The following is a 23,331-nucleotide window of genomic DNA, read 5'->3' as shown; positions in this document are numbered from 1 at the left end:
TATATAATATTGTATAATATATATATGTATATATATAAATATATTATATAGATTTTATATAGATATATATATCTCACATCTTCTTTTTCCAGAATTTTAGAAATCCTTAATCTGCCACCATGAGCTTGACACCTTCCAAATACTTTTGTGATGAGATTGGTGGTGTTATTAATGAATACAATTTTTTGAGCTGTGTAGTGAAATGTGTCAATATCTAGAAGATATATGTAACTCAGCAAACCAAGATTTCCCAAATGACCAATGCATGATGTTACAAAATCATGCATGGGTGAAAGACTCATTCTAAGTGCAAGATGGATCATGGATTTTAATGCAACAGAATAGGAAAAGTTAAGATATGGATTTGACTTCAGATTCCATATTGCTATTAATCTTTAGGAAGGAAGCCACCACTTACTGAGTTTTTAGTGTAGTATCAACAACAAATATCTATAATTACCTAAAAAGACTATTAAAATACTTCTTTCTTTGCCAGCTACAGATCTCTGAGACCTGATTTTTTCCATATACTCAAACCAAAACAACACACAGTATATAAAGCAGAAAAGAGAATGCAGTTGCCTTCTTTAATAGAAGAGATTTGCAAAAGTGTGAAATAATATTATTCTCCTCACTAATTTATTTTTGTTTTTTTGGAAAATATAATTACTTTCCACAAACATGTTATTTACATTTACATGTAATAGGCTTATTGTTACTTTTCAGTGAGTATTTTAAACATTTCTCAATTTTTAATCGTGAATCTTGACAGTTATACTCCACATAAACAAAAGCTGCTTGAGTTTCTCAGTAATTTTTTAAGAGTATATAAAGGCGTCTTGAGACCAAAAAGTTTGATAATTGCTCCGCTATTGCAACTGACACTAACCCACAACTACATTTTAAGGTTAATAAATCTTCATCCGAAGATAATTAGTGACCCCAGTTTGATGTATTTGGTAGGTACACGCTTATTGACACTGACTTCAAAACTTCTCATTACTTTCAATCACAGTTCACCCAACTAGCAAAATCATGCTTTCTGTTCTCAGGAAACCACTGCAATGAATTAGTGAAGGTTACAGCCACGACAAGGGAGTGGCAGGACAACACAGTACATCCTAGTCTGAAAGAGAACTTCTTTATCCATAGACCAGTCTTCCTAGTCTAACACAGTAATCATGAGCTTTTTTTTTTTTTTCCAGAAAGATAACATTTTTATTGACTGGCTGACACACCTCCGTAATACTTTTTTTCCCTTATGTTTTTTGGCTACATACTCTTTAATTACCTTTTTATATGACAACAATTTTGTTTTTTAAAGACATTAAAAAAATATATTTTCTTTCCTCTTTGCTCTCAAGTGTACTTTATCAGATATTAATACAGCCACTCTCACTTTCTGTTGATTAGTGTTTGGATTATACATGTTTCCCATCCTTTTACCTTTATTTTTAACAGCTCTACTGAGATACAATTCTCATAACATACAATTCACCTATTTTAAGTGTAAATTCAGTGATTATTTATAGATCCACAGATACTGCAACTGTCATCACAGTCAATTTTAGAACATTTCATCATATCAAAAAGAAACCACGTACCCTTGAAATACCACCCTGCTGCCCTCCATCGGTGCTCCAGGCCTCAGCAACTACTAATCTGCTTTCTGTCTCTAACAGATTTCCGTATTCTGGACATTCCGTATGAACAGAATCCTCTAATATGTGGTCTTTTGTGACTGGCTTCCATTATGCTGAGGGTCATTCATACTGCAGCATTGTTATCAGTACTGAATTCCCTTTTACTGGCAAGTAGTATTCCATTGTATGAATGTGCCACACTTTGTTTATCCATTTGACAGTTAATGGACATCTGGGTAATTCTACCTTGTGTCTATTATAAATACGGCTATCACCATTTGTGTTAAGTTTCTCTACGGGCATATGTTTTCATTTCTCTAGGGTATATCTAGAAGTGAAACTGTTGGGTCAGATGGTAACTCTATATTTAATTGTTTGAGGAACTGCCAGAATGTGTTCCACATTGTCTGTACCATTTCACAATCCCAGCAGCGTATGAGGGATTCAATTTCTCCACATCCTCACCAACACTTAACTATCTGACTTTCTGACTTTACCTCATGTGGTTTTGATTTGCATTTTTCTAATGACTACTACATGGAGCATCTTTTCATGTACTTACTGGCACATGGAACAATGTCTATTCAAATCCCTTGACTTATTTGCCTTTTTATTGTTAAGTTATAATAGTTCTTTATATATTCTGGATACTACACCCCTAGGAGATAGACGAATTGCTAATATTTTCTCCTGTTTGGGGGGTGGGGGCTGTCTTTTTACTTTCTTGATAGTGCTCTTTGAGCCTAACAGCTTTTACGTTTGGTAAGGTGTGGTGTATCTACTGTTTGTTACTTGTGCTTCTGATGTCATGTTTAAAAAACTGCAGCCACGGGGCACCTGGGTGGCTCAGTTGGTTAAGCGTCTGCCTTCGGCTCGGGTCATGATCCCAGGGTCCTGGGATCGAGCCCCGCGTCGGGCTCCCTGCTCAGCAAAGAGCCTGCTTCTCCCTCTCCCTGCCACTTGCCTGCTTGTGCTATCTCTCTGTCAAATAAATAAATAAATAAAATCTTAAAAAAAAAAAAAAAGTGCTGCCAGGTCCAAAGGCATGAAGCTTTAAATCTGTTTTCTTCTAGGAGCTTTATAGTTTTAGCTCTTATATTTAGGTTTTTTATCCATTTTGAGTTAATTTTGTGTATGGTGTGAGACAGAGGTCCCATGAGCTCTTTAAAGCCTACTAATTATTTACATTATTCTAGGTTAGTAACAATTTATCACAACTGCGGACAAAGAAATGAAAAGAGGAAGTAAAAGGTACTAAGTTTCTGAAATGAGTTATGAACCAAGAGAAAATTACTTATTTAAATGGCTCTCTTTTAGGCTCTTTTTTTTTTTTTTTAAAGGAAAGGTTTTTATTTTTTTTATTTTTTTATTTTTTTAAAGATTTATTTATTTGACAGAGAGAGATAGTGAGAAAAGAAACACAAGCAGGGGGAGTGGGAGAGGGAGAAGCAGGCTTCCCGCAGCGCAGGGAGTCCAATGTGGGGCTCGATCCCAGGACCCTGGGATCATGACCTGAGCCGAAGGCAGACGCTTAACGACTGAGCCACCCAGGCGCCCCTTTAGGCTAACTCTTAATGACACTTCTGTCCTATAAGCCTGAGAGCCTCGGAGGAAGGGGTGGGAATCAACACTAATAATTTACTTTATAACAAGAGTTCTATTTTTTTCCCAAAAATATATGATTTATTAAGATTTAGAGCATGCTTTGGCTACTCTACTATTTCTAAATGTATCTTAAATGAATTCTGATTTTGAAGGCATTTTGAAGACAATGCAAGAGAAGGAGGGCCTTATCATTCATGAATTGGTATCCAACTCAGTTGGATAAAACAAGACAAAATTCCTTATAAATATTTTGAGTGATCACCTTTAAAAGGAACATTAAAAAAAATGGTGTTGCTTCACCCAAAAATGATAAGAATTATCTCTAATCTTTCTGGGGTTCCCTAAAAGGCATGGATGCCAGGGAATACCACTTTCACAGTAATGAGCAGAGAATGCAAAGTAAATTCAAAACACAGCAATAATGGGACAGTGGCCTCATTTCTGTATATATAAAGACTTCAACAACAACCACCTCATTATTGCCATCTCTCACACACACACACACACACACACACACACACACACACACACACAAATGGTTCAAGATAACTACCCTGAATAGGGTCCATAAGCAGACCTTTTGTGGAAGAGCCAAATGGTATGCAAATCTATAAGCTAAAGGGTCACCCGGGTGGCTCAACTGATTAAGCCTCCAGACTCTGGATTTCAGCCTGGGTCACGATCTCGGGGTTGTGAGATCGAGCCCCTGCACTGTAGTCCACTCTGGGCGGGCATGGAGCCTGCTTAAGACTCTCTCTCTCTCCCTGGGTCTGCAAACCCCCCCCCCCCAATCTATAAGCTCAAAATGACTATCCTTATTACATTCAGCACGTGTGTCATGGTTTCAGGAAATACTGCCAGGATACTCACAGGAGAGAGTTTCTGGATAAGGTCATGGGCAACGTGGACAAGGTTTTTGTCTTCATGCAGACATTTCTGAAATTTTCTGCTCTCCTCGTCTTCTAGAAGATCAAAGTCAATGGCGGCATCCAGCAAGGCCTGAATTAAGCCCTTCCAGGACTTCAGGGCTGGAACCTGCGGTGCCACCGCGGCGCTGATGCCCGTTCCGATCACCAGCACAAGTTCCCGCGGCTTCTTAGTTTTTAAGCTTGGAAGCAGCTTCCTAAAAAAGTCAACCAAATGAAGAGGATTGGGAATGTCCAACAGATACGAGGCACACGGAAAGGCTGTTGAAAGTCATGGTTTTCAGCTACCACTTTCGTAGTTGCAAAGAGAACAACTACCAGTTTCTGATGCCTCTCCTGAGTATCTTAAGCAAAAAGACCAGAATACTGTGCCAGGGCTTGCTGAAAAACCTATTTCAGGAATCCTAAAAGGCAATCTTAAAATCAATTTTCTCCCTCATAGTTCTTTCAACCTAAGAAAACCCACTAACAGTAGGAAAAGGTCCAATTATATTATAGCCCAGCTGAGTTCTGCTAACTAAATTATATTTTAAGCCAACATTAAATTTCAAAAAACATGGAGTCCAAAGAGAAAAGAAATCCATACAAATTAAATTCCTATTGTTGAGAGATATAAAAAAGATGAAAGAAAGCCAAAGTTAAGCCCAAATTCTGTAAAAACAAATAAGATAAAATTGAGCATGACTAAAACTGAGAATGAGATAGTCAAGTATGGGAACATTTCACTGAGATTTTGTTCTAGTTTCTGCAAGGCAAAAAGAAAAAAAAAGTAGCTAACAAAATTCTGAAAACACAGGAGCTTCACATTACCTAAATAAACAAAGATACAACTATTCAACAGATATGACAAGAAGTGGAAAACATTCCTTTCTTACTGTGAGACAAGCACAGAGTTCTGTCTTGAAGAGATAGCACAGACACAAGTTTTGTGTTTTGGTTCTCCATACCCCACCCCCTGCTTCAATCTGGAAACTATATTAAAGTCTGTTTGAAATACGTTTACTCACTTTAATTTTTGCTAATGGCAGGTGTTCTCCAAGAAATTGCCTTTCTCAATTTGTCAAAATAATAGAAAAAGGATTTGCATTTTGGCATAACATAAGAAATGGTACTTTAAGCCTTGGGGAAACAAACTTAAGAACTGCCTTCCCTATCTCCAACTCCTGAATTCAGTCATTCGACAAATATGAAAAACTTACAAAGTACCAGACACTATGGGAGGCACTAGTGATGTTTCTATGAATAAAATGAAGTCCCTAATCTTAAAAGTTTAGTCTACTGGAAAAGACTGATAATAGATACTAGAAGCAAATGATGAAATGAGTATCAGTTCAAGGCAATCAAGATATGGAAACATACACAAATATATACTCATAGAAAATTTCTAGAAGGATTCACAAGAACTGTAAATAGTGGTTAATTTTGGGGATTAGGAGAATAAGGATTTTTACTCTGATTGTGCTTTATTATTTGAATTTTTTACCTCACCCATTACAGGTTTAAGGTATAATTTGCCTAATCTAAAATTTCCAGTTAAAAAGGAAAAAATTAGCAGTTGTGGTTTATTTCTGATTCTTCCTAAAACCACTAATTATAATTTTTTTAGAAGGTATAAATTCATAAAAATCAAAATAAGAAAAGATGACAGCAGACAACACAAGCCAACAAAATTTTAGGAGTTGTACAGTAAGAGATGATTCCCTCTATAAAACTTTCGGAATGTTCAAATAAATCTGAAGGTGGAGGGACAGGTGGGGCCAAAACAGAGGATTTGTTGCAAGGCCATATTAGAAGCAGTTAGGACTCTATGACTGGAGGCTTGCTTTCCAGAGAGGTTGAACCAGAAGGTTCTGTATTTGAGAACACTGTGCACAGCTTGGGAAAGGGAATTAAGTAAAAGTCAGTATAGGAAATACAAGACTCTCCCCTGCACCCTTCTCCCAGAGGAGACATTGGCAGTCAACCTTATACCTGCACCCTATTCCTGCCAAAACAGGGTGTGGGGAGAGGCTCCAGGAGGGCAAGCCTAATCCTCATCATTCCCCCATCCAGTCATCCTCTGTGGGGGAAAATGGCCAGCATGAGAAAAAAGACCCACACATTCTGATAGGTGGGGATTCCTCAGCTACAGAACCTGGCCCATGCTTGACATCCACAGCGAAGCCCATCAGCGACCAAGTCCCTTATGCACACAGATTCTCCAACTGGCTTTTTAGCGTCCTCTCTTAAATATGAGCAGACAAAGAAAGGTCACCTTACATTTGAACAAAGCCCCCAATGTGAGGGTTACACCTAAACAAACTAGCAGATAGAAAGGAATCTGCAGGAAACAAGCGACAATAGGGGAAAGACAAGAAAAATGGAAAAGAAAACGGTATCTCATATAGATTAAAAAAAAAGGGCATCTATGAAAAATGAACAAAATACTATAAAAAAGGGGTGGGCAAACAAATAGATTTCTTGGAAATTAAAAATATAACAAATAAATTCGTAACATTGGAAGAAAACAGAAAATCTCTGAGAAAGTATAATGATAAAGCAATAGAGAACTAGAGTCTTGGGCGCCTGGGTGGCTCAGTCGGTTAACAGTCCGACTCTTGATTTTGGCTCAGGTCATGACCTCAAGGTCATGAGGTCAAGCCCCTTGCTGGGCTCTGTGCTGGGCATGCAGCCTGCTTAAGATTCTCTCTCTGAGGATGCCTGGGTGGCTCAGTCGGTTAAGGTCTGCCTTCGGCTTAGGTTATGATGCCAGGGTCCTGGCATCGAGCCCTGCTGAGCAGAGAGCCCATTTCTCCCTCTCCCTCTGCCTGCCGCTCCCCCTGCTTGTGCACTCTCTCTCTCTCTCCGTCAGATAAGTAAAATCTTAAAAAAAAAAAAAAAGATTCTCTCTTTCTCTCTCACCCCCCCACGCTCACGCACACACTCTTTTTCTCTCTCTCTCAAAAAAAGAAAAAGAAAAAAGAAAACTATAGAGTCTTACTGCAGAAGATCCAACATCTGAATACCAAGAGTTCTACTACAAAGGCACAATATAGAAAAAACTGTAAAGGAAATTATCAAATAAGAAAAAAAATTTTCCACAGTGAATTATCAGTAGCCAACTTGTTAGGGCCACCTGATATCTAGACTCATATGAAGGTACATCACTGTGAAATTTCAGGTTGCTGAGAATAAAATAACTATCCTTACAAGCTTCCAGTGAGAAAAGAAGAGGTCATATAACACAAGGACTGGGAATCAGCAAAGAGTCACTATTTTGGCAGGAACACATAGCTGCTAGCAGAGAATGAGTAATAATTTCATAATTCTAAGGAAAATGATTTCCTATCTAAAACTCTACACTCAGCCAAATCATCAAGTAAATGGACAAATATGATAAGGACATCTTCAAATGTCTCCAAAAACTCTTCTCCTGTGAATCCTTACCAAGGAAGCATAATGAGAGTATTTTTCAGGAAAATGAAAGGGCAAGACGATGTCTAGGAAAGAGAGGATCCAATACAGGAGAGATATAAAAGGAATTCTGGGGGTCACGGGAAAGGAAAATGGCAAACAGCAATGTAGCAGGCCTGGAGAACAACGGTCCAGAGCAGAGGACTGTCCAGAAGGAAAAATCTATGAAAGAATGTAAACTTGAGTAAATTACTGATGAGTGTCAGCATATCTAAGAGATTTATTCTGTCACAGAGTTTGAAGATAAGCTGATATGTACATAGAAAACAAAGCAAGCAAACAAACAAACAAAAAAGGATAATCTTTAATAACCTGGAGGAAAAAATGGACAAGAAAGTATAATCAAAACACTGTTAGGCTCAGCTATGAATACTATTCATCCAGTCATATATGTTAACTATTAAAAAACTGACTTAACCAAAAATTATGATATAAACACCGGGGGGATGTCGGGAAAGAGTGTTTGACGTGTGTATATGGTGGGGGCAACATGTGGGGAGAGGCTCCAGGAGGGCAAGCCTAATCCTCATCTTCCTTAATTGGAAAATAGATAAAACCAAAAAACTAAAAAATAGCAGTATATACACATTATTTAAAAATATGGATGCAAGTATTAGAAGAAACAGATTAAAAAAGTTGAAAGTGATTATCTCTGGAGAGGGACAAGGCATTATAAGCTTTGAAGTACTGACTTTTAAATTATGTACATTCATGACATTTTTTAAAATAAAAATTAAATCCAAAATAAAAATAATTTTTATATGAAGGTCAATATTAATTTGTGAAAACAACTGGACTGTAGGGCAAGTTTGTTATTTTTTGTCATCTACCATAAATGGTAATTTACTAAATGTTCCTCGGATTCCCTTCCCTTGTTTACCTGGGCTTTTTGGTGGGGGGTGCGCCATCACTGAAGTATCCAAGAATCTTGTCTATATCAGAGGCCTGGCTCCCTGTAGAAGCCATCCAGTTTCTAAAATAGATTAAACACCACAGACCACAATTAGATCTGTAATATATACCATTCAAAATAGCACACACGTTAAACAGTTTTAATGAGGTGTATACCCTAAAGGTGTTCTAGAGGTATTCCCTGCTCAACAGAGATTCATTAATTAATGAGCATCCCAAACTTAAAGAATTAAATTCACTTAAAAGAAAATAACCTTGAAATTATGACTTTGGTGCTCCATACTGTCATCTTGTTTCTGTTCCTGAAGGCTCTCCCCTGCCCCCTTCTTCCCAAAACAAAACAAAAATCGATGTCAATTCATGTCAATTATTGCCCATCACTTTGTGTAGCCTAAGAAATACCTGCTATTCTCCCCTGAGACAGGCTTGGGAAGTCTTAGGGGATAAAAACAATCCATGGATAAGTGTGCTAATAGACTCCAATTATCCATTTACTATCAACTGAAGAAATCACTGAGTCAAAAACAGAACAATCAATACTAATTCGCTGATTGTTAGACATCCTTGTTGCTGAACAACTACATCCTCACAGGCAGCGAGGCACGTCTCCCTAGCTGAACAGAGTGGACTCTTAGACACTGTGATAAATGGGAAAGGTATTATCAAGCAAAGATGCATGAAAAATGACCAATTATGTTCAGGTGATGGCGTAACTAGCAAAAGTAAGAGAATTACCATGGATTAGAATGAAAATTATAATGAGAAGTTTTAATTGCTCAAAATTTTAGCAAACTTGCTAAATCTAAGGACCATTAATTCTAAAACAGCAGTATTTTAAATAGTGTGTACACACACACACACACACGTATCCAACAAAAGGCAATACACAGTACGAGAGTTGTGACGGTTTTATTATTCTTTCATTGTCAACGTTTAGAAATAACCAGGGGCGTCTGGGTGGCTCAGTCAGTTAAGCGTCTGACTCTCAGTTTTGGCTCAGGCTGTGAACTGATCAGGGTCTTGATCTCATGGGTCATGGGATTGAGTCCTGCGTCAGGCTCCACGCTGAGCAGGGAGTCTGCTTGAGGATTCTCTCCTCCTGCCCCTCACCCCACGCACCCCCCCCTAAATAAATAAATAAATCTTTAGAAATAACCAAATTCCTACTAATTATTTCAAGTTTACTATTTTAGTAGAAAGCTTTTTCTTCATGTAAACATTTTCTCAAGTCTGCTGAATTAATTTTTCTGGTAAATAGAAGGCTCAGTTCCTTACCCCATATTGCTTCACACATAATGGAATTCTTTGATATCATAATCATTAGGAAAATAGGAATCTCAAAATCATAAAGTGAGTTAGGAAGTAAGCCATCTTTCTAGTCAAATCTTTGATTCTGTTGGTGAGAAAGTTGGGGCTCAGAGAAGACACATGAATTACTTAACTCAGTAAGTTGTGCCTTAATAATCATTGGAGATACCTGTTAAACATACGTGTTCTTAAAAATAACGTCTATTAGGGGCGCCTGGGTGGCTCAGTCGTTAAGCGTCTGCCTTCGGCTCAGGTCATGATCCCAGGGTCCTGGGATCGAGCCCCGCATCGGGCTCCCTGCTCCGCGGGAAGCCTGCTTCTCTCTCTCCCACTCCCTGTGCTTGTGTTCCCTCTCTCGCTGTGTCTCTCTCTGTCAAATAAATAAATAAAATTAAAAAAAAAAAAAAAAGTCTATTAATTAGCTTAAAGACAGTATATATTCTCAGGCTCTAAACCCAAAATACTGAACCAGAATCTCCAGAATCTTCAGGAAATTCTTATGATGAGGTAAAAAGGAAACATCCAAATGAAATGCAACAGTTTTTCTAAATGTCTACAAATGTAGGACATTTAACACAGGCATACCATCTGCTATCCTCTCTTCATTTAAGCGCATATATCATTTATTATAGTCAATACCATCCCAGTTTGCTAAGAGTTAATCACCATTAAAATATTTCCAAGTTTTAATTTATGGAAGTCATTTTCTACTCTAAAGTCCAGTCTATGCTCTAGATTGAAGAAGAATTGGTAGAAGAATGGTTACTTCTACTGTATGTGGGACAACCTGTTAGCTTGGGATAGTTTTAAAAAATACACAATGAAAAGTGTGTATGCTCATGCTCTTTCTTTAAACATGGTTCTAAAAGGCCATCATCTGAACAAATTACAGCCATGCAAAAAATACTCTGTATTAAGAAAGATTAAAGTAAAAAGGGAATTAATTTAATGTTTATTAAGTTTTGAAGACAGACATCTTCAGAATTCAGTGCTCAGTTCAGCTACTAAACCTGAGTTTTAACAAACTGATAGTGCTTACCACATGCCAAACACTATTTACAAATATTAACTCATGTAATCCCTACAAGCTTACGAAATACCATTATTACCCTATTTTTAGGGATGAGAAAACTGAAGGACAGAAAGGCTGGGCAGCATAATTCAAACCAAGATAGTCTGCCTCCCAAGACCATGGTCTGAAATATTCTATTTATTACAACCTAAAAATGTTCTCCAAGTATTAGCATCTCACCTTTTGTTCATTTGTTTTTAATTTGCAGGCCAAAACTATCAAAAAAGGAAGATCCCACATTCCAGAAAGATTTACTCGAAATAATTCTGTGGCTCAGGTCATGATCTCAAGTCCTGGGATTGAGCCCCACATCGGGCTCCCAGCTCAGCACGGAGCCTGCTTCTCCCTCTCCCTCTCCCCCTGTTTGTGCTGTCTCTCTCTCAAATGAATAAATAAAATTAAAAAAAAGAAAGAATTCTGTATAATGCTTAACAGCTGCTTCATGACCAGGTGCTCTGCTGATGTAATCATGGCACCGACTTAAATTCAGAAGCTGAATGAAACAGCTTTTTCTGGTGACAAGTGCTATTTGTTACATACCCCCAACCACCACTAATCTACCTAGACTGGTCCTATCATTTTCTCCTGGAAAATATGCTAGGCCACTTTTGCTGGATTCTAACAGATGGTAAACTCTTGATGTCTATACCTGAATACTAAGCTTTCTTATTTTTTTTCTTTACAGAGTCAACTATTCTGAAGGTCCATTCATTCTACATAATTTAAGATAATTAAATATGGCCAAGACCTCCTAACAAGTTGTTACTGCAATGTTTGGGTCCTCTTATTTAGGAACTGAATGAGAAGAAATTCAGTATCGCCACATTATATTTGATCATATACACATCCTGTTTTGTAACAGGATAACATCTTTCCTTCAGGCTAAAGGATGCCTCATACGCTACAATCTCACACATACATCCCAGTGGCATCAAAGCATAAACCATATCTTATTTCTTCCAGAGTACTGTTTCAGAAAAAAAGAAATCCATTTTAGTGTTTATCCTAAACAACATGCAGTTACTTTAAAAAGCTTCCACACTGTGAAAATCTTACAAAGCACTGCTAACATGCATCAGCTAGTTCACACATTAACTTCTTTTTGTGATCACTATTTGAGCTTTTCATTTCAGTGGGACTTGCTATGTACAGCAGAGATGGGAAAAGCTTTTCTGCCACAAGACCAAAGGCAATTGCCTGTGGCAGTGTCTTTGTTACTACAATTACTGCTAAAGCCACCAAAAAACTCCTTCAAGACCAAGAGAGTTCAGCAAAATAAAAGTCAGATATTTGGTAAATGCTCAGAAAAGTAACAGCAACCTCATTAAATTTTGTAAGGCTCAAGCCTGCATATAAGGACACTTACACTTTGAAGCCTGTCAGCTTGGCATGAAAAAGAATGCTTCCATCTGGTAAATCAAAAGGAAAAATCAAGGCAAGCGTTTTGGGAAAAATCCATTAAGAAACAAGGAAAAGGGACAAGAGGAAAAGGGGTGGTTATAGGACTGAAATTAAATTCATAAAAACTAGAGGACGTGTGGATTTGAAAACATTAACGAATCACAGTAGCTCTTGCTTTCCTAGCATCTTGGTGCTGCAATGATAGCAAAATCTGGTTCCTTTTCCGGTTCAAAAATCAGAGTGAGGTCTCTCCCTGTGCTTCTGGTGTGTAGTGTTCAGCTCAAACAACTGGCAGGCCAGAAGGAACTCAGAATACATTCTGGTATATGGGTGGATGGAATAAATCAAAAGGAGAGAGAAGTTCTAATGATGACATTTTTGCCTGGAAATAAAAGATCTACAAACGACTAGCTTGAGGAAGTGGTACCTTTCTTGCCTTAAAAGATCAGTTTTATTTACAGCAAGCTTTCCCTCATTCTATTAAAAAAAGGGGGGGGGGAGGCACCTAGAGGGCTCACTCTGTTAAGCGTCTGCCTATGGCTCAGGTCATGATCCCAGGGTCCTGGGATCGAGCTCCATGTCGGGCTCCCTGCTCAGCGGGAAGCCTGCTTCTCCCTCTGCCCCTCCCCCTGCTTGTGCTCTCTCTCGCTCTTGCTCTCTCTCTCTCAAATAAAGAAATAAAATCTTGAAAAAAAATAAAATAAAATCCAAAATGGTATCATAATGTACTTAACATGTTAAAAAAAAAAAAAAAGACCGTGACTAGAAGACTGGTTTATTTCTCTAGCACAAACACATAAAAGGGTTAACTTCATTTTTTAAGGGAAAAAGATAGTCATCCTCCAACTTGGAAGAAACCAAATCCCTCTAGTTGTGGCTTTTGGCCTAATTCCAACACATCTGGTTTTTAACAACTATGGGGGAGGGAGAAAGGAAAAGATATCCAGTATAGAGTACTACAAAAGCGTACTCAACAAGCTTGTTGACAATTAACAAATCAAATGTTTTACTCAGGTAGTTGGTGAATTCAGTTTCATGATGTAGACTGCACCCTTTCCTATCAGTGTATAAAACAAATTTTCCATTTTCTTCCTTCTAACACACACACACATACACACAAATGAAACTGATATAGAGGAATTACATCTACTAGCGCTAGGGCTGGATTGCTCTGTGTACCCCAGTCTCGAAGCACGTCCTCTACCTCTGGTTAACTCAGTTTGCTCTTACTTCTGTATCTAAATTGCATGTGCCTGACATCCTCTACGCTCTGTCAGGTAAGATCTGCACCACACTTACTTCCTGAAAATCTGCTGTAACGTAGTCACTGATAAAATGCCAGACAGACACTACTTACTCTTGGTATTTTACCAGCAAACACTGACCCAATATGTCTAATATATGAATGACCTCACCAGAGCTATATATGAATGACCTCATAAGAAGCTTGATCCCAGGACCCTAGGATCATGACCTGAGCCAAAGGCAGACACTTTACCGACTTTAAAGAATGAGAGGTTTGCCCCAAATTCTAGAAAGTCTTTTAATTCAAGTCCTAATATCAACCACATTAGTATTCCAGGCTAAAGAGCTCAGACGTTGTTTATATCAGTTATTTTCAATTATAAAACCAAAGTAACATATTACGTATAGGGAACAAAATTGTTTCAAGAAGGAACAGTAAGACATCCAAATTAAAATTTCATCTGAGGGCGCCTGGGTGGCTCAGTTGTTAAGCGTCTGCCTTCGGCTCAGGTCATGATCCCAGGGTCCTGGGATCGAGCCCCGCTTCGGGCTCCCTGCTCCACAGGAGGCCTCCTTCTCCCTCTCCCACTCCCCCTGCTTGCGTTCCCTCTCTCGCTGTGTCTCTCTCTGTCAAATAAATAAATAAAATCTTTAAAAAAATTTTTTCATTTGAATTAGAAGTTGGTGACTGAAGTTGATGATTTTACTGTGCAAAGAATGCTAATTCCTTCTTTGTCACTGCTTTCCCTCCTGTGAAGCTTCTGAAAAGGTATACCCTGAAAACAATGACACATGTTGCTAAGGAAGGAGACATTTTAATAAAATATTTTCCATGTATCAAGTAAAAATCATACAATTTCATCGCAAATGGCATAGGGTATTCACTGAAAATGAGATTAAATAAATCTTCAAGGGCAAGATTTTATGTTCTAGGGAGTCCTTGAAAACTAAATCCCTCCTCTGAAGACAGTGTGGGTTATGTATGGCAATACTGTCAAGGGCTGACTTTTCATGCCAAAAGAGCACACACAATACTGCTGCATACAAATGCAGATTCATCCAAGTTTGGGCGATCCCAGAAGATCTCATCATTATAGAGGATCTCTCTATGAGTTAAAATTTGACCAGCCTTAAAGAAGGGAAGACTATTCTGTCATAACAAAAATAAAAATATTTATTAAGAATATCCCACCTAATTTCCACCCCTTTTCACTTGCTTGAGGATTTCTGACTCACAGAGTACTGAATTTGACAATTTAAAAAAAGTTATATTTTGACAATATAAAGCTTGGCAAATGTTATGATTAAAAACCCTAAGTTTACCTGAATGTCAACAGTGATTAAGTGAATTCGCGGTCAACCTGAGGTGAAACACCTCAGAGGTCCCTATACCGTAGCCATGGAATCCAACCCCATTAAACAGCAAAACCAAGGATAGAATATAAGATACAAAGTAGATTTGCTTTACAATTATTCTTAGAGTTAACTAAAAGGAAAATAAAATGTTCTTCATTAAGATAAACAAAAAGAAATCACTCAAGTCCAATTTGTTCATTACTTCCAAATTCATGTTCAAGTGCATAGTTAAACAGATATAACAGATAAAAAAATAATTGAATAGACACCCATCTTAGGTTCTTAATTATGTTTAAAACTCAGTTATCAGAATACCCAATAAAGAGTGACTAAGAATAAACTTGCTTTGAGTGCATTCTATTTCTTTTAATCTTGTCATATAACAGCTGTAATGTCTACTAAATGTTAGGTTCTTAAACTTTCCACTTAGAATGGCAATGGAGGGGCACCTGGGTGGCTCAGTCGGCTAAGTGTATGACTCTTGATTTCGGCTCAGGTAGTGATCTCGGGGTCGTGGGATCAAGCCCCACGATCCCCACGTCAGGCTCTGCACCCCACAGAGAGTCTGCTTGGGATTCTCTCTCTCCTTCTCCCTCTGCACCTCCCAACAGCGCGCACACACTCTAATAAATAAATAAATCTTAAAAAATAAAAAAAAAGAATGTCAAGGGAACTGGAGGCTTAAAGAGGTGGCAGTATTTCCTTTAAAAGAGGGTTAAAAATTAAAAAAGAGGGTAGACTACTAAATTTTGGGGTGATTCATATGCAGTCCTATCTGGAGAAAGAAGAGAAAAAGCCCTGCAATTTTTTTTTCTTAAAGCACTTCTAATTTGCAGTTCTATAAACACATACCATTTCCCTTTTTTTCAGTGAGAAGTACAGCTGACCCTTGAACAATGTGGGAGTTAGAGGCACCAACCCCCTCCACGAAGTCGAAGATTCACATATAACTTTTGACTCTCCCAAACTACTGTTGACCATAAGCCTTACTAGTAACATAAATAGTTGCTTAACACATATTTTCTGTTATATGTAGTATGTACTATATTCTTAAAGTAAGTTATTTTCTCTAGAAAATAAAATGTTAAGAAAATCACAAGAGAAAATACATTTACAGTAGTATACTGTATTTATCAAAAACAAATCTGCATAGGGGCGCCTGGGTGGCTCAGTCATTAAGTGTCTGCCTTCGGCTCAGGTCATGATCCCAGGGTTCTGGGATCGAGCCCCACGTGCGGGCTCCCTGCTCGGTGGGGAGCCTGCTTCTCCCTCTTCCACTCCCCCCTGCTTGTGTTTCCTCTCTTGCTGTGTCTCTCTCTGTCAAATAAATAAAAAATCTTTAAAAAAAAAAAAAAACAAAAAAAAACACAAATCTGCATATAAGAAAATAATCCCATTTACAGTTGCACCAAAAACTAAAATATCTAGGAATAAACTTAACCAAAGAGGTGAAAGACCTATACTCTGAAAACTATTAAACAAAGATGAAAGGAATTCAAGATGATGCAAAAAAATGGATATTCCATGCTCAAGTTGGAAGAATAAATATTGTTAATATGTCTATACTACCCAAAGCAATCTAAAGATGTAATGCAATCCCTATCAAAATACCAACAGCAATTTTCACAGAACTAGAACAAACAATCCTAAAATTTGTATGGAATCACAAAAGACCTGAATAGCCAAAGCAATCTTGAGAAAGAAAAACAAAACTGGAGATACCACAATTCCAGATTTCACGTTATATTACAAAGCAGTAGTAATTAAAACAGTATGGTACTGGCACAAATAAAGACACATAGATCAATGGAATAGAACAGAAAACCCAGAAAGAAACCCACAATTATATGGTCAATTAATCTTTGACAAAGGAGGAATGAATATACAATGGGAAAAAGTCTTTTCAATAAACAGTGTTGGAAAAACTGGACATCCACATGCAAAAGAGTGAAACTGGACCACGTTCACCATACACAAAAATAAACTCAAAATGGATTAAAGACATAAATGTGAGACCTGAAACTATAAACATCCTAGAAGAGAACACAGGCAGTGATCTCTCAGACACTAGCTGTAATATTTTTCTAGATATGTCTCTTGAGGCAAGGGAAACAAAAGCAAAAATAAATATTGGGACTATATGAGAATAAAAAGTTTCTGCACAACAAAGGAAATAATCAACAAACCTAAAAGGCAACCTACTCAATGGGAGAAGATATTTGCAAATGACATGTCCGAAAAAGGCTTAGAATCCAAAATATATAAAGAACTGCTACAATTCAACACCCAAAAAACAATCCAACTAAAAATGGGCAGAAGACATGAACAGACATTTCTCCAAAAAAGATACAGATGGCCAACAGATACATTGAAGATGCTCAGCATCACTCATCATCAGGAAGATGTAAATCAAAACTAAAATCAAATAATCGCCTCACACCTGTCAGAAATGGCTAAACTCAAAACACAAGTAACAACAAGTGTTGGTGAGGATGTGGAGAAAAAGGAACCCTCTTACACTCTTGGTGGGAATGCGAACTGCTGCAGCCATTGTGGAAAACAGTATGGAAGTTCCTCAAAAAATTAAAAATAGAACTACCCTACAACCCAGTAATCGCAGTACTGGGTATTTATCCAAAGAATACAAAAACACTAATTCAAAGGGATACATGCACCCCTATGTTTATGCAGCATTATTTACACCAGCCAAACTATGAAAGCAGCCCAAGTGTCCATCAATAATTGAACTGATGAAGAATAAATGGTATATACATACAATGGAATAATTCAGCCATAAAAAAGAATGAAATCTTGCCATTTGTAACAACATGGATAGAGCTAGAGAGTATAATGCTAAGCAAGATAAGTCAGTAAAGGAAAGCAAATACCTTAAGATCTCACTCATGTGGAATTTAAAAAACAAAACAAAGAAGCAAAGGGAGGAAAAAAGAGAGACAAACCAAGCAGCAGACTTTTTTTTTTAGTAGGCTCCATGCCCAGCACAGAGTCCAACGCGGGGCTTGAACTCACGACCCTGAGATCAAGACCTGAACTGAGATCGAGTCAGACACTTAACCAACTGAGCCAACTAGGCACCCCAACAGATTCTAAACTATAGAGAAACAACCGATGGTACCCAGAGGGAAGGAGGGTGGGAGGGCGGAGTCAAACAGAGAATGAGGATTAAAGAGTACACTTATCATGATGAAAAAAAAATCTACGTATAAGTGGACCCATGCAGTTCAAACCTGTGTTATTTAAAGGTCAACTGTAGAATGTTTTGCTTCAGAAAGTCAAAGACCCATGCTTCTGAGCATTTTCTTTAGTGGTCTTACTTGAACTTCAACCTCATGGTTAACTAGGCTAGAAACAATGAACAGCAATTCACAGATAGGACTCAAAAATAAAAATCAACCACGACAAATTAGGAAAGGAATCGATGAGAAAGAAGATTAAGAAATTAAAAAAGATACTCTATGAAAAATAAAATTCAGAAACATGGGGAAAGATTATGGCAAGTATGGCTGGAACAACTCCAGTGATCGCACTGGATAAATTGGTTCTTTATAAAGCACACTGTGCATCTGAAACAAAGGGCACTGAATACATATACCAATGTAAGACACCTGATATGCATGGGACTTAGGCAATACTGTACTAGATTGTCACTGATTAGGATCTTGTGAATGTAGTGTGATGATTTAGACTGGAAACTTAAGAAACACAAGGAAAACTTCACAGAGTCAAAAAACAGAAAATTTGACCACCTAATTAAAAAATGTTAAAAGGATTTAGAGCTACTGAGTTTGAAAGACATAAGGGAAGTAAATCAAACCTGCTCTTAGAGCCTAGTTTCCCCCGACTAAGCCCAATCCTCAACACTATCAATGCTCCTCTTAGAGACAAGTACATTTGGCACCCCTGCCATCCTTTGCTATAAAACAAAGGCTTTTGCCTTTCAACCTGGAGACCTATAAACTGGAATGGTAAAATTTCAGTTTTTACTAAATGCCAGGTCTTAAGATCATGTGATCCAACATCATTTCTTACCCATATTTTGTATGTTTAGCTGCCCTATGAAATGAACTTAAATTTTGTGTTACTTTGGAATTATCTAATTTAAGACATGAGTCTAGGTGTTCATCAATAACATCTACAGAACATTCACAGGATGGGAATTCTTAGCCCTATTATTCATGTATTTTGGCTTATGAACTTTTTTGAAATTGAGGAGAAACTCGTTCCTAGAAAGCCAAGTAACTCTGTCCCTCCTCCCTCTGGACACACTAGCCTCTTTCCTGGTACTCAAACAGGCCCGGTACACTCTTGGTTGTTCCTTCTGCCTGGTACGCTCTTCCTAAGTTTTAAGTTTTTGCTCAAATCTTACCTTCTCAATGATGCTACCCCGACTACCCTACTTAAAACTGCACTCTCTCCACTTAATGCATTAACTGCTCTACTTTTTAAAGATTTTATTTATTTGACAGAGACACAGTGGGAGAGGAAACACAAGCAGGGGGAGAGAGGGAGAAGCAGGCTCCCCACTAAGCAGGGAGCCCGATGTGAGGCTCGATCCCAGGACCCTGGGATCATGACCTGAGCCGAAGGCAGATGCTTAACGACTGAGCCACCCAGGTGCCCCGATTTATTTAGAGAGAGCATGTGCATGAGCAGGGGGAAGGTCAGAGGGAGAGGGAGAGAATCCCAAGCAGACTCGGCACTGAGTGCGGAGCCTAATGCAGGGCTCAATCCCACGACCCTGACATCATGACCTGAGCCCCAACCAAGAGTCAGATGCTCAACCGACTAAGCCACCCAGGCTCCCCTAACCGATTACTTTTTATTTCAAAGCCCATACCACTCTCTAACATATTAATTATATTTATGACAAGCATAATAAATATACTAATTATGTTTATTATTTGTCATCTGCCTCCACCCGCTGGGAAGTAAGCTTTTCAAAGGTAGGAGTCTTTGTTTAGTTCACAATATATCCCAAGATCCTAGAACAGTACCTGGCAGATGATAGGCATTCAGATATTTACTGAATGAACTAACACAAATGCAAAATGTTGCTCATGATTTGAATTACAAGAAAGAATTTCCTATATTACAGAAAACACATTTCCTACTAAAAGAAATACCCCATTAATGCTTTGAATGTAGCAAGAACCATGAAAGACCATTTCTTTAAGTGGAACATATGGGAAAAGCCACATTCCTGTGAACATAGTGTGCACAGTAAATCAACATTCAGACTATCAATTTTCCAGATATGATCATAACAGCCAGTGACGGTAATCTGATCCTAGCAGGCAAAAGAAGGATTTCAGACTTAAGCTTTCAAGAACATTTTTATATATAAATCATTTTATTTTTGTAACTCAAGTTTCTGACATCTAAGATGTAAACTGATAATCTTAAGGGTAGATTCTTAAGGCAAGAACTCTTTCTGGCAAATGACTCTAGGACCTCAGTATTTTGGGCTAAGAAATCAGTTTCTGTATTTTATATACTAAATCTATCCAAAGTGCTTTCTTTACACATGACCAGAGAAGTAGAAAAGCTTATGTAGCGGCAAAAGGGATTTCAAAATACAAACTGGATTAAGTCACAGTTTAAAACTATTCAATGGTTTCTCACTGCGGTTAATAAAATGACTCCTCACATCATGGCTACAAGACCCAGCTTGATCTGACACCAGCAGTCCTCTTTATAACATCCCATCCACCCCTCTCCCTCATTCACCAGGCTCTAGAGCCACACAGGACACACACACTTTCCTGGCTCACACATAGAACATGGCTTAGGGTGGTATATTCTTCCAAATATTTCTGCCTCCCTCCCATCCTTGAAGCCTCAGCTTACATGTTACCTCAAGGAGTCTGCTTACCCACCCCCCTCGACACCATTTATACTTCAGCTCCTTATCTGCATCTCCTAACACTTGCAAAGATTGGCCTCTCCCATAAGAATAAAAGCTCTTTTAGGACAAGTACAGTCTTGTCTCATTTATCATCCTATTCCCAGCTGCTAGCAGGATCTCTGTTATACAGTAAATGTCTATACAACCAGTAAATGCTCAAATATTTGCTGACTGAATGTCGTACGTACCTACTATGAGTTAATTTGAGGTCTAAGAGATCAACTGATTCTTTTAATTTTATAAGCTGTAAAAACAGGGTGAACACGTCAAATTGTAGTGTTGCATCTTTCATGCCAAACAAATACGTTCTGTGACTGATCACCACCCGTTTAAGGCTAATGTTCAGTGCTACACATAAAAATTCTCACCTGCTTTGGAAATCTTCATCTTTTGGTTTTCTCCTTCCCTACTACATGAAAAGAAACTAAGATTGCCTAGTACTTTTGTGAAAAGCCTACAGATTTGCTTTATAAAACAAAGCTTGTGCACTTAATTCTGCCTGGGTGGCTCAGTCAGTTAAGTGTCTGCCTTCCCCTTGGGTCATGATCCAGGGGTCCCGGGATCAAGCCCCGCATCACATCGGGCACCCTGCTCAGGGGGGAGGCTGCTTCTCCCTCTCCCGCTCCCCCTGCTTGTGCTATCTCAAATAAATAAATAAAATCTTTTTAAAAAAATTCTGTCCACTTCTATTCTAGTCTTCCTATGGCCTGATCATGACTACATTCTGTATATGCTTACAGAGTTTAGAATGATACGGATTGTATTAGTCCCAAATTGTTGAATTTTCACATTCAAAAATCCATTAAATGCCAGGCCCTATGCTAACAATATTACTATTACCACATCCACCTCACCTGCACCAAACACTGTATCGTATTTACAATGAGCCAAGCACTGTTGTCTACACTTTACAAATGTTCACTCTTCTATGAAGTAGACACTATTATCATCACATACCACAGATATCATAGATAATGGAATCAAGGCACACAGATGTTAAATAATTTGCTATAGGTCACACAGCTATTAACGCACTAGCTAATAACACACTGGGAGGCTGACTCCGGAGTCCACATTGTGAAGACACAACGCAATACTTCTCACCAAAGATGACTAAGATCATACCCTGAAGGGCCATGCCCTTAAAAAGTTTCTGCCTTTTAGGAGAAATGGAACTGTAAGCAAATATATATAACACATTTGTGCTAAGCTTAATGTACTCGTGTGAGGTGCAGGAAAGATTAACAACTGTGCTCAAGGAAGATCAAGAAAAGCTTTATGGGAGATAGATACCACCATGGCAAAATTCAGTGAAATAATTAGTATTTATCTTCCTTTAGGTCTTGGAAGCATCTGACACTTAACTCTGTTCTCTTCTGGATATTGTATTTTCTTGATTTTCCTCCTGTCCCTCTAGGGGAAGCTCTTCTTCCTCTGTCCAGTCCCTAAATATTGAGGGTCCTCAGCAAACTGCTTTAGGCTCTCTTGTCCAGTCACGTCACATATTCCCTCCCCTCCCCCTCCAGCTACTCCAATGGCTTAAAATACCAACCAAATGCTAACACCTCCCTTATCTCAATCTTCAGCTCAGACCTTTCCTGTGTTTCAGACCCAAGAGATACCTGGATTACACAGCCCTTCACAACTCAAAGGTACTTTCAGACGTACCTCAAACTTAAAGGTCAAAAAACAGTTCAACAATCTGTTCCTTATCATGTGTTGTTAGGTCTCTGACTGGCAGGAATAATCTCTGGGTCACAGGGTTACAGGTGATTATTTCCCTCTTCCTGTTTCAAGCACCAACAGGAGTATTTATTGATTTTAAAAGAACAGTCATATACTTTAGGAATGTACTTGTAAGTCAATTTCAATAATCCTTAAGAGCAAGAGAATGATGGATGAAAGGCAACTCAGGAAAGTGGTTTAAGTTCGTAACCTTAATCTAACTTGATATTCTTTCCAGGATATTTGCTTTTTTCTAATAAAAATTAACTGAAAAATATTCTCTTCGACCTGGAAATGAACTGAGAGATGAAAGCATTATTTAGACCTGAACCAAGAATCTGAAAGCTAAAAAAAAAAAGGAGGTATGATCTGCCACAGAGGCCACCACAACAACTAGAAAGATCAGGCTAAGTTAGAAGAAACAGCTTTAAAAGCACTGCTTTGCCGAGCAGGTAGCATAAGTCTTAAAAAGTAGCCAGTAAAAATAACTGAGGAAAGAAATAGGTGAGAGAAAACAGGTTAGGAAGACCTAAAAACATACTTTGTTAAAGAGGGAAGGAGGTCAGTGCAAGATGGAGGGAGGAACTGGAGGGAGCAGCAACAGGGGGCTGAGCAGCTCGAGCCCAGGGGACAAGGACACTTTATAAGGGAAAAGAAAGCACCTCTCCTCCTTGACTAGCAAAGGACAAGGTCCCCAGTAGGCCCTGCTGGAAATATGTCAAGTACAGTGAAGTACAAAGAGCAAACGAAAACCACCCT

General features: G+C 38.3%; 1 protein-coding gene across 3 annotated transcripts in view; it reads right to left on the bottom strand.

Annotated features, from left to right (window-relative positions):
- FAM118B (family with sequence similarity 118 member B) overlaps window positions 1–23,331 on the bottom strand; it is a 46,476-nt gene that overhangs the window by 14,882 nt on the left and 8,263 nt on the right. Inside the window, exons 1-3 of one of the 3 annotated variants that reach the window (XM_032426254.1) lie at window positions 12,286–12,814; window positions 8,508–8,600; window positions 4,119–4,371 (exon numbers count right to left, since the gene is read on the bottom strand). In XM_032426254.1, coding sequence (XP_032282145.1) covers window positions 4,119–4,371; window positions 8,508–8,593 — 339 coding nt within the window. In that variant the 5' untranslated portion in view covers window positions 8,594–8,600; window positions 12,286–12,814. Of the gene's footprint in view, window positions 1–4,118; window positions 4,372–8,507; window positions 8,601–10,016; window positions 10,040–12,285; window positions 12,815–23,331 lie in introns of those variants that run through there. The other 2 variants (XM_032426252.1, XM_032426253.1) reach the window with 2 other exon arrangements.

Source organism: Phoca vitulina, unplaced genomic scaffold (genome assembly GCF_004348235.1).
Source record: "Phoca vitulina isolate PV1807 unplaced genomic scaffold, GSC_HSeal_1.0 scaffold34, whole genome shotgun sequence".
Classification (NCBI taxonomy): domain Eukaryota; kingdom Metazoa; phylum Chordata; class Mammalia; order Carnivora; family Phocidae; genus Phoca; species Phoca vitulina.
The sequence above is the reverse complement of the archived record's forward strand: the minus strand, read 5'-3'. Positions and strand labels throughout refer to the sequence as shown.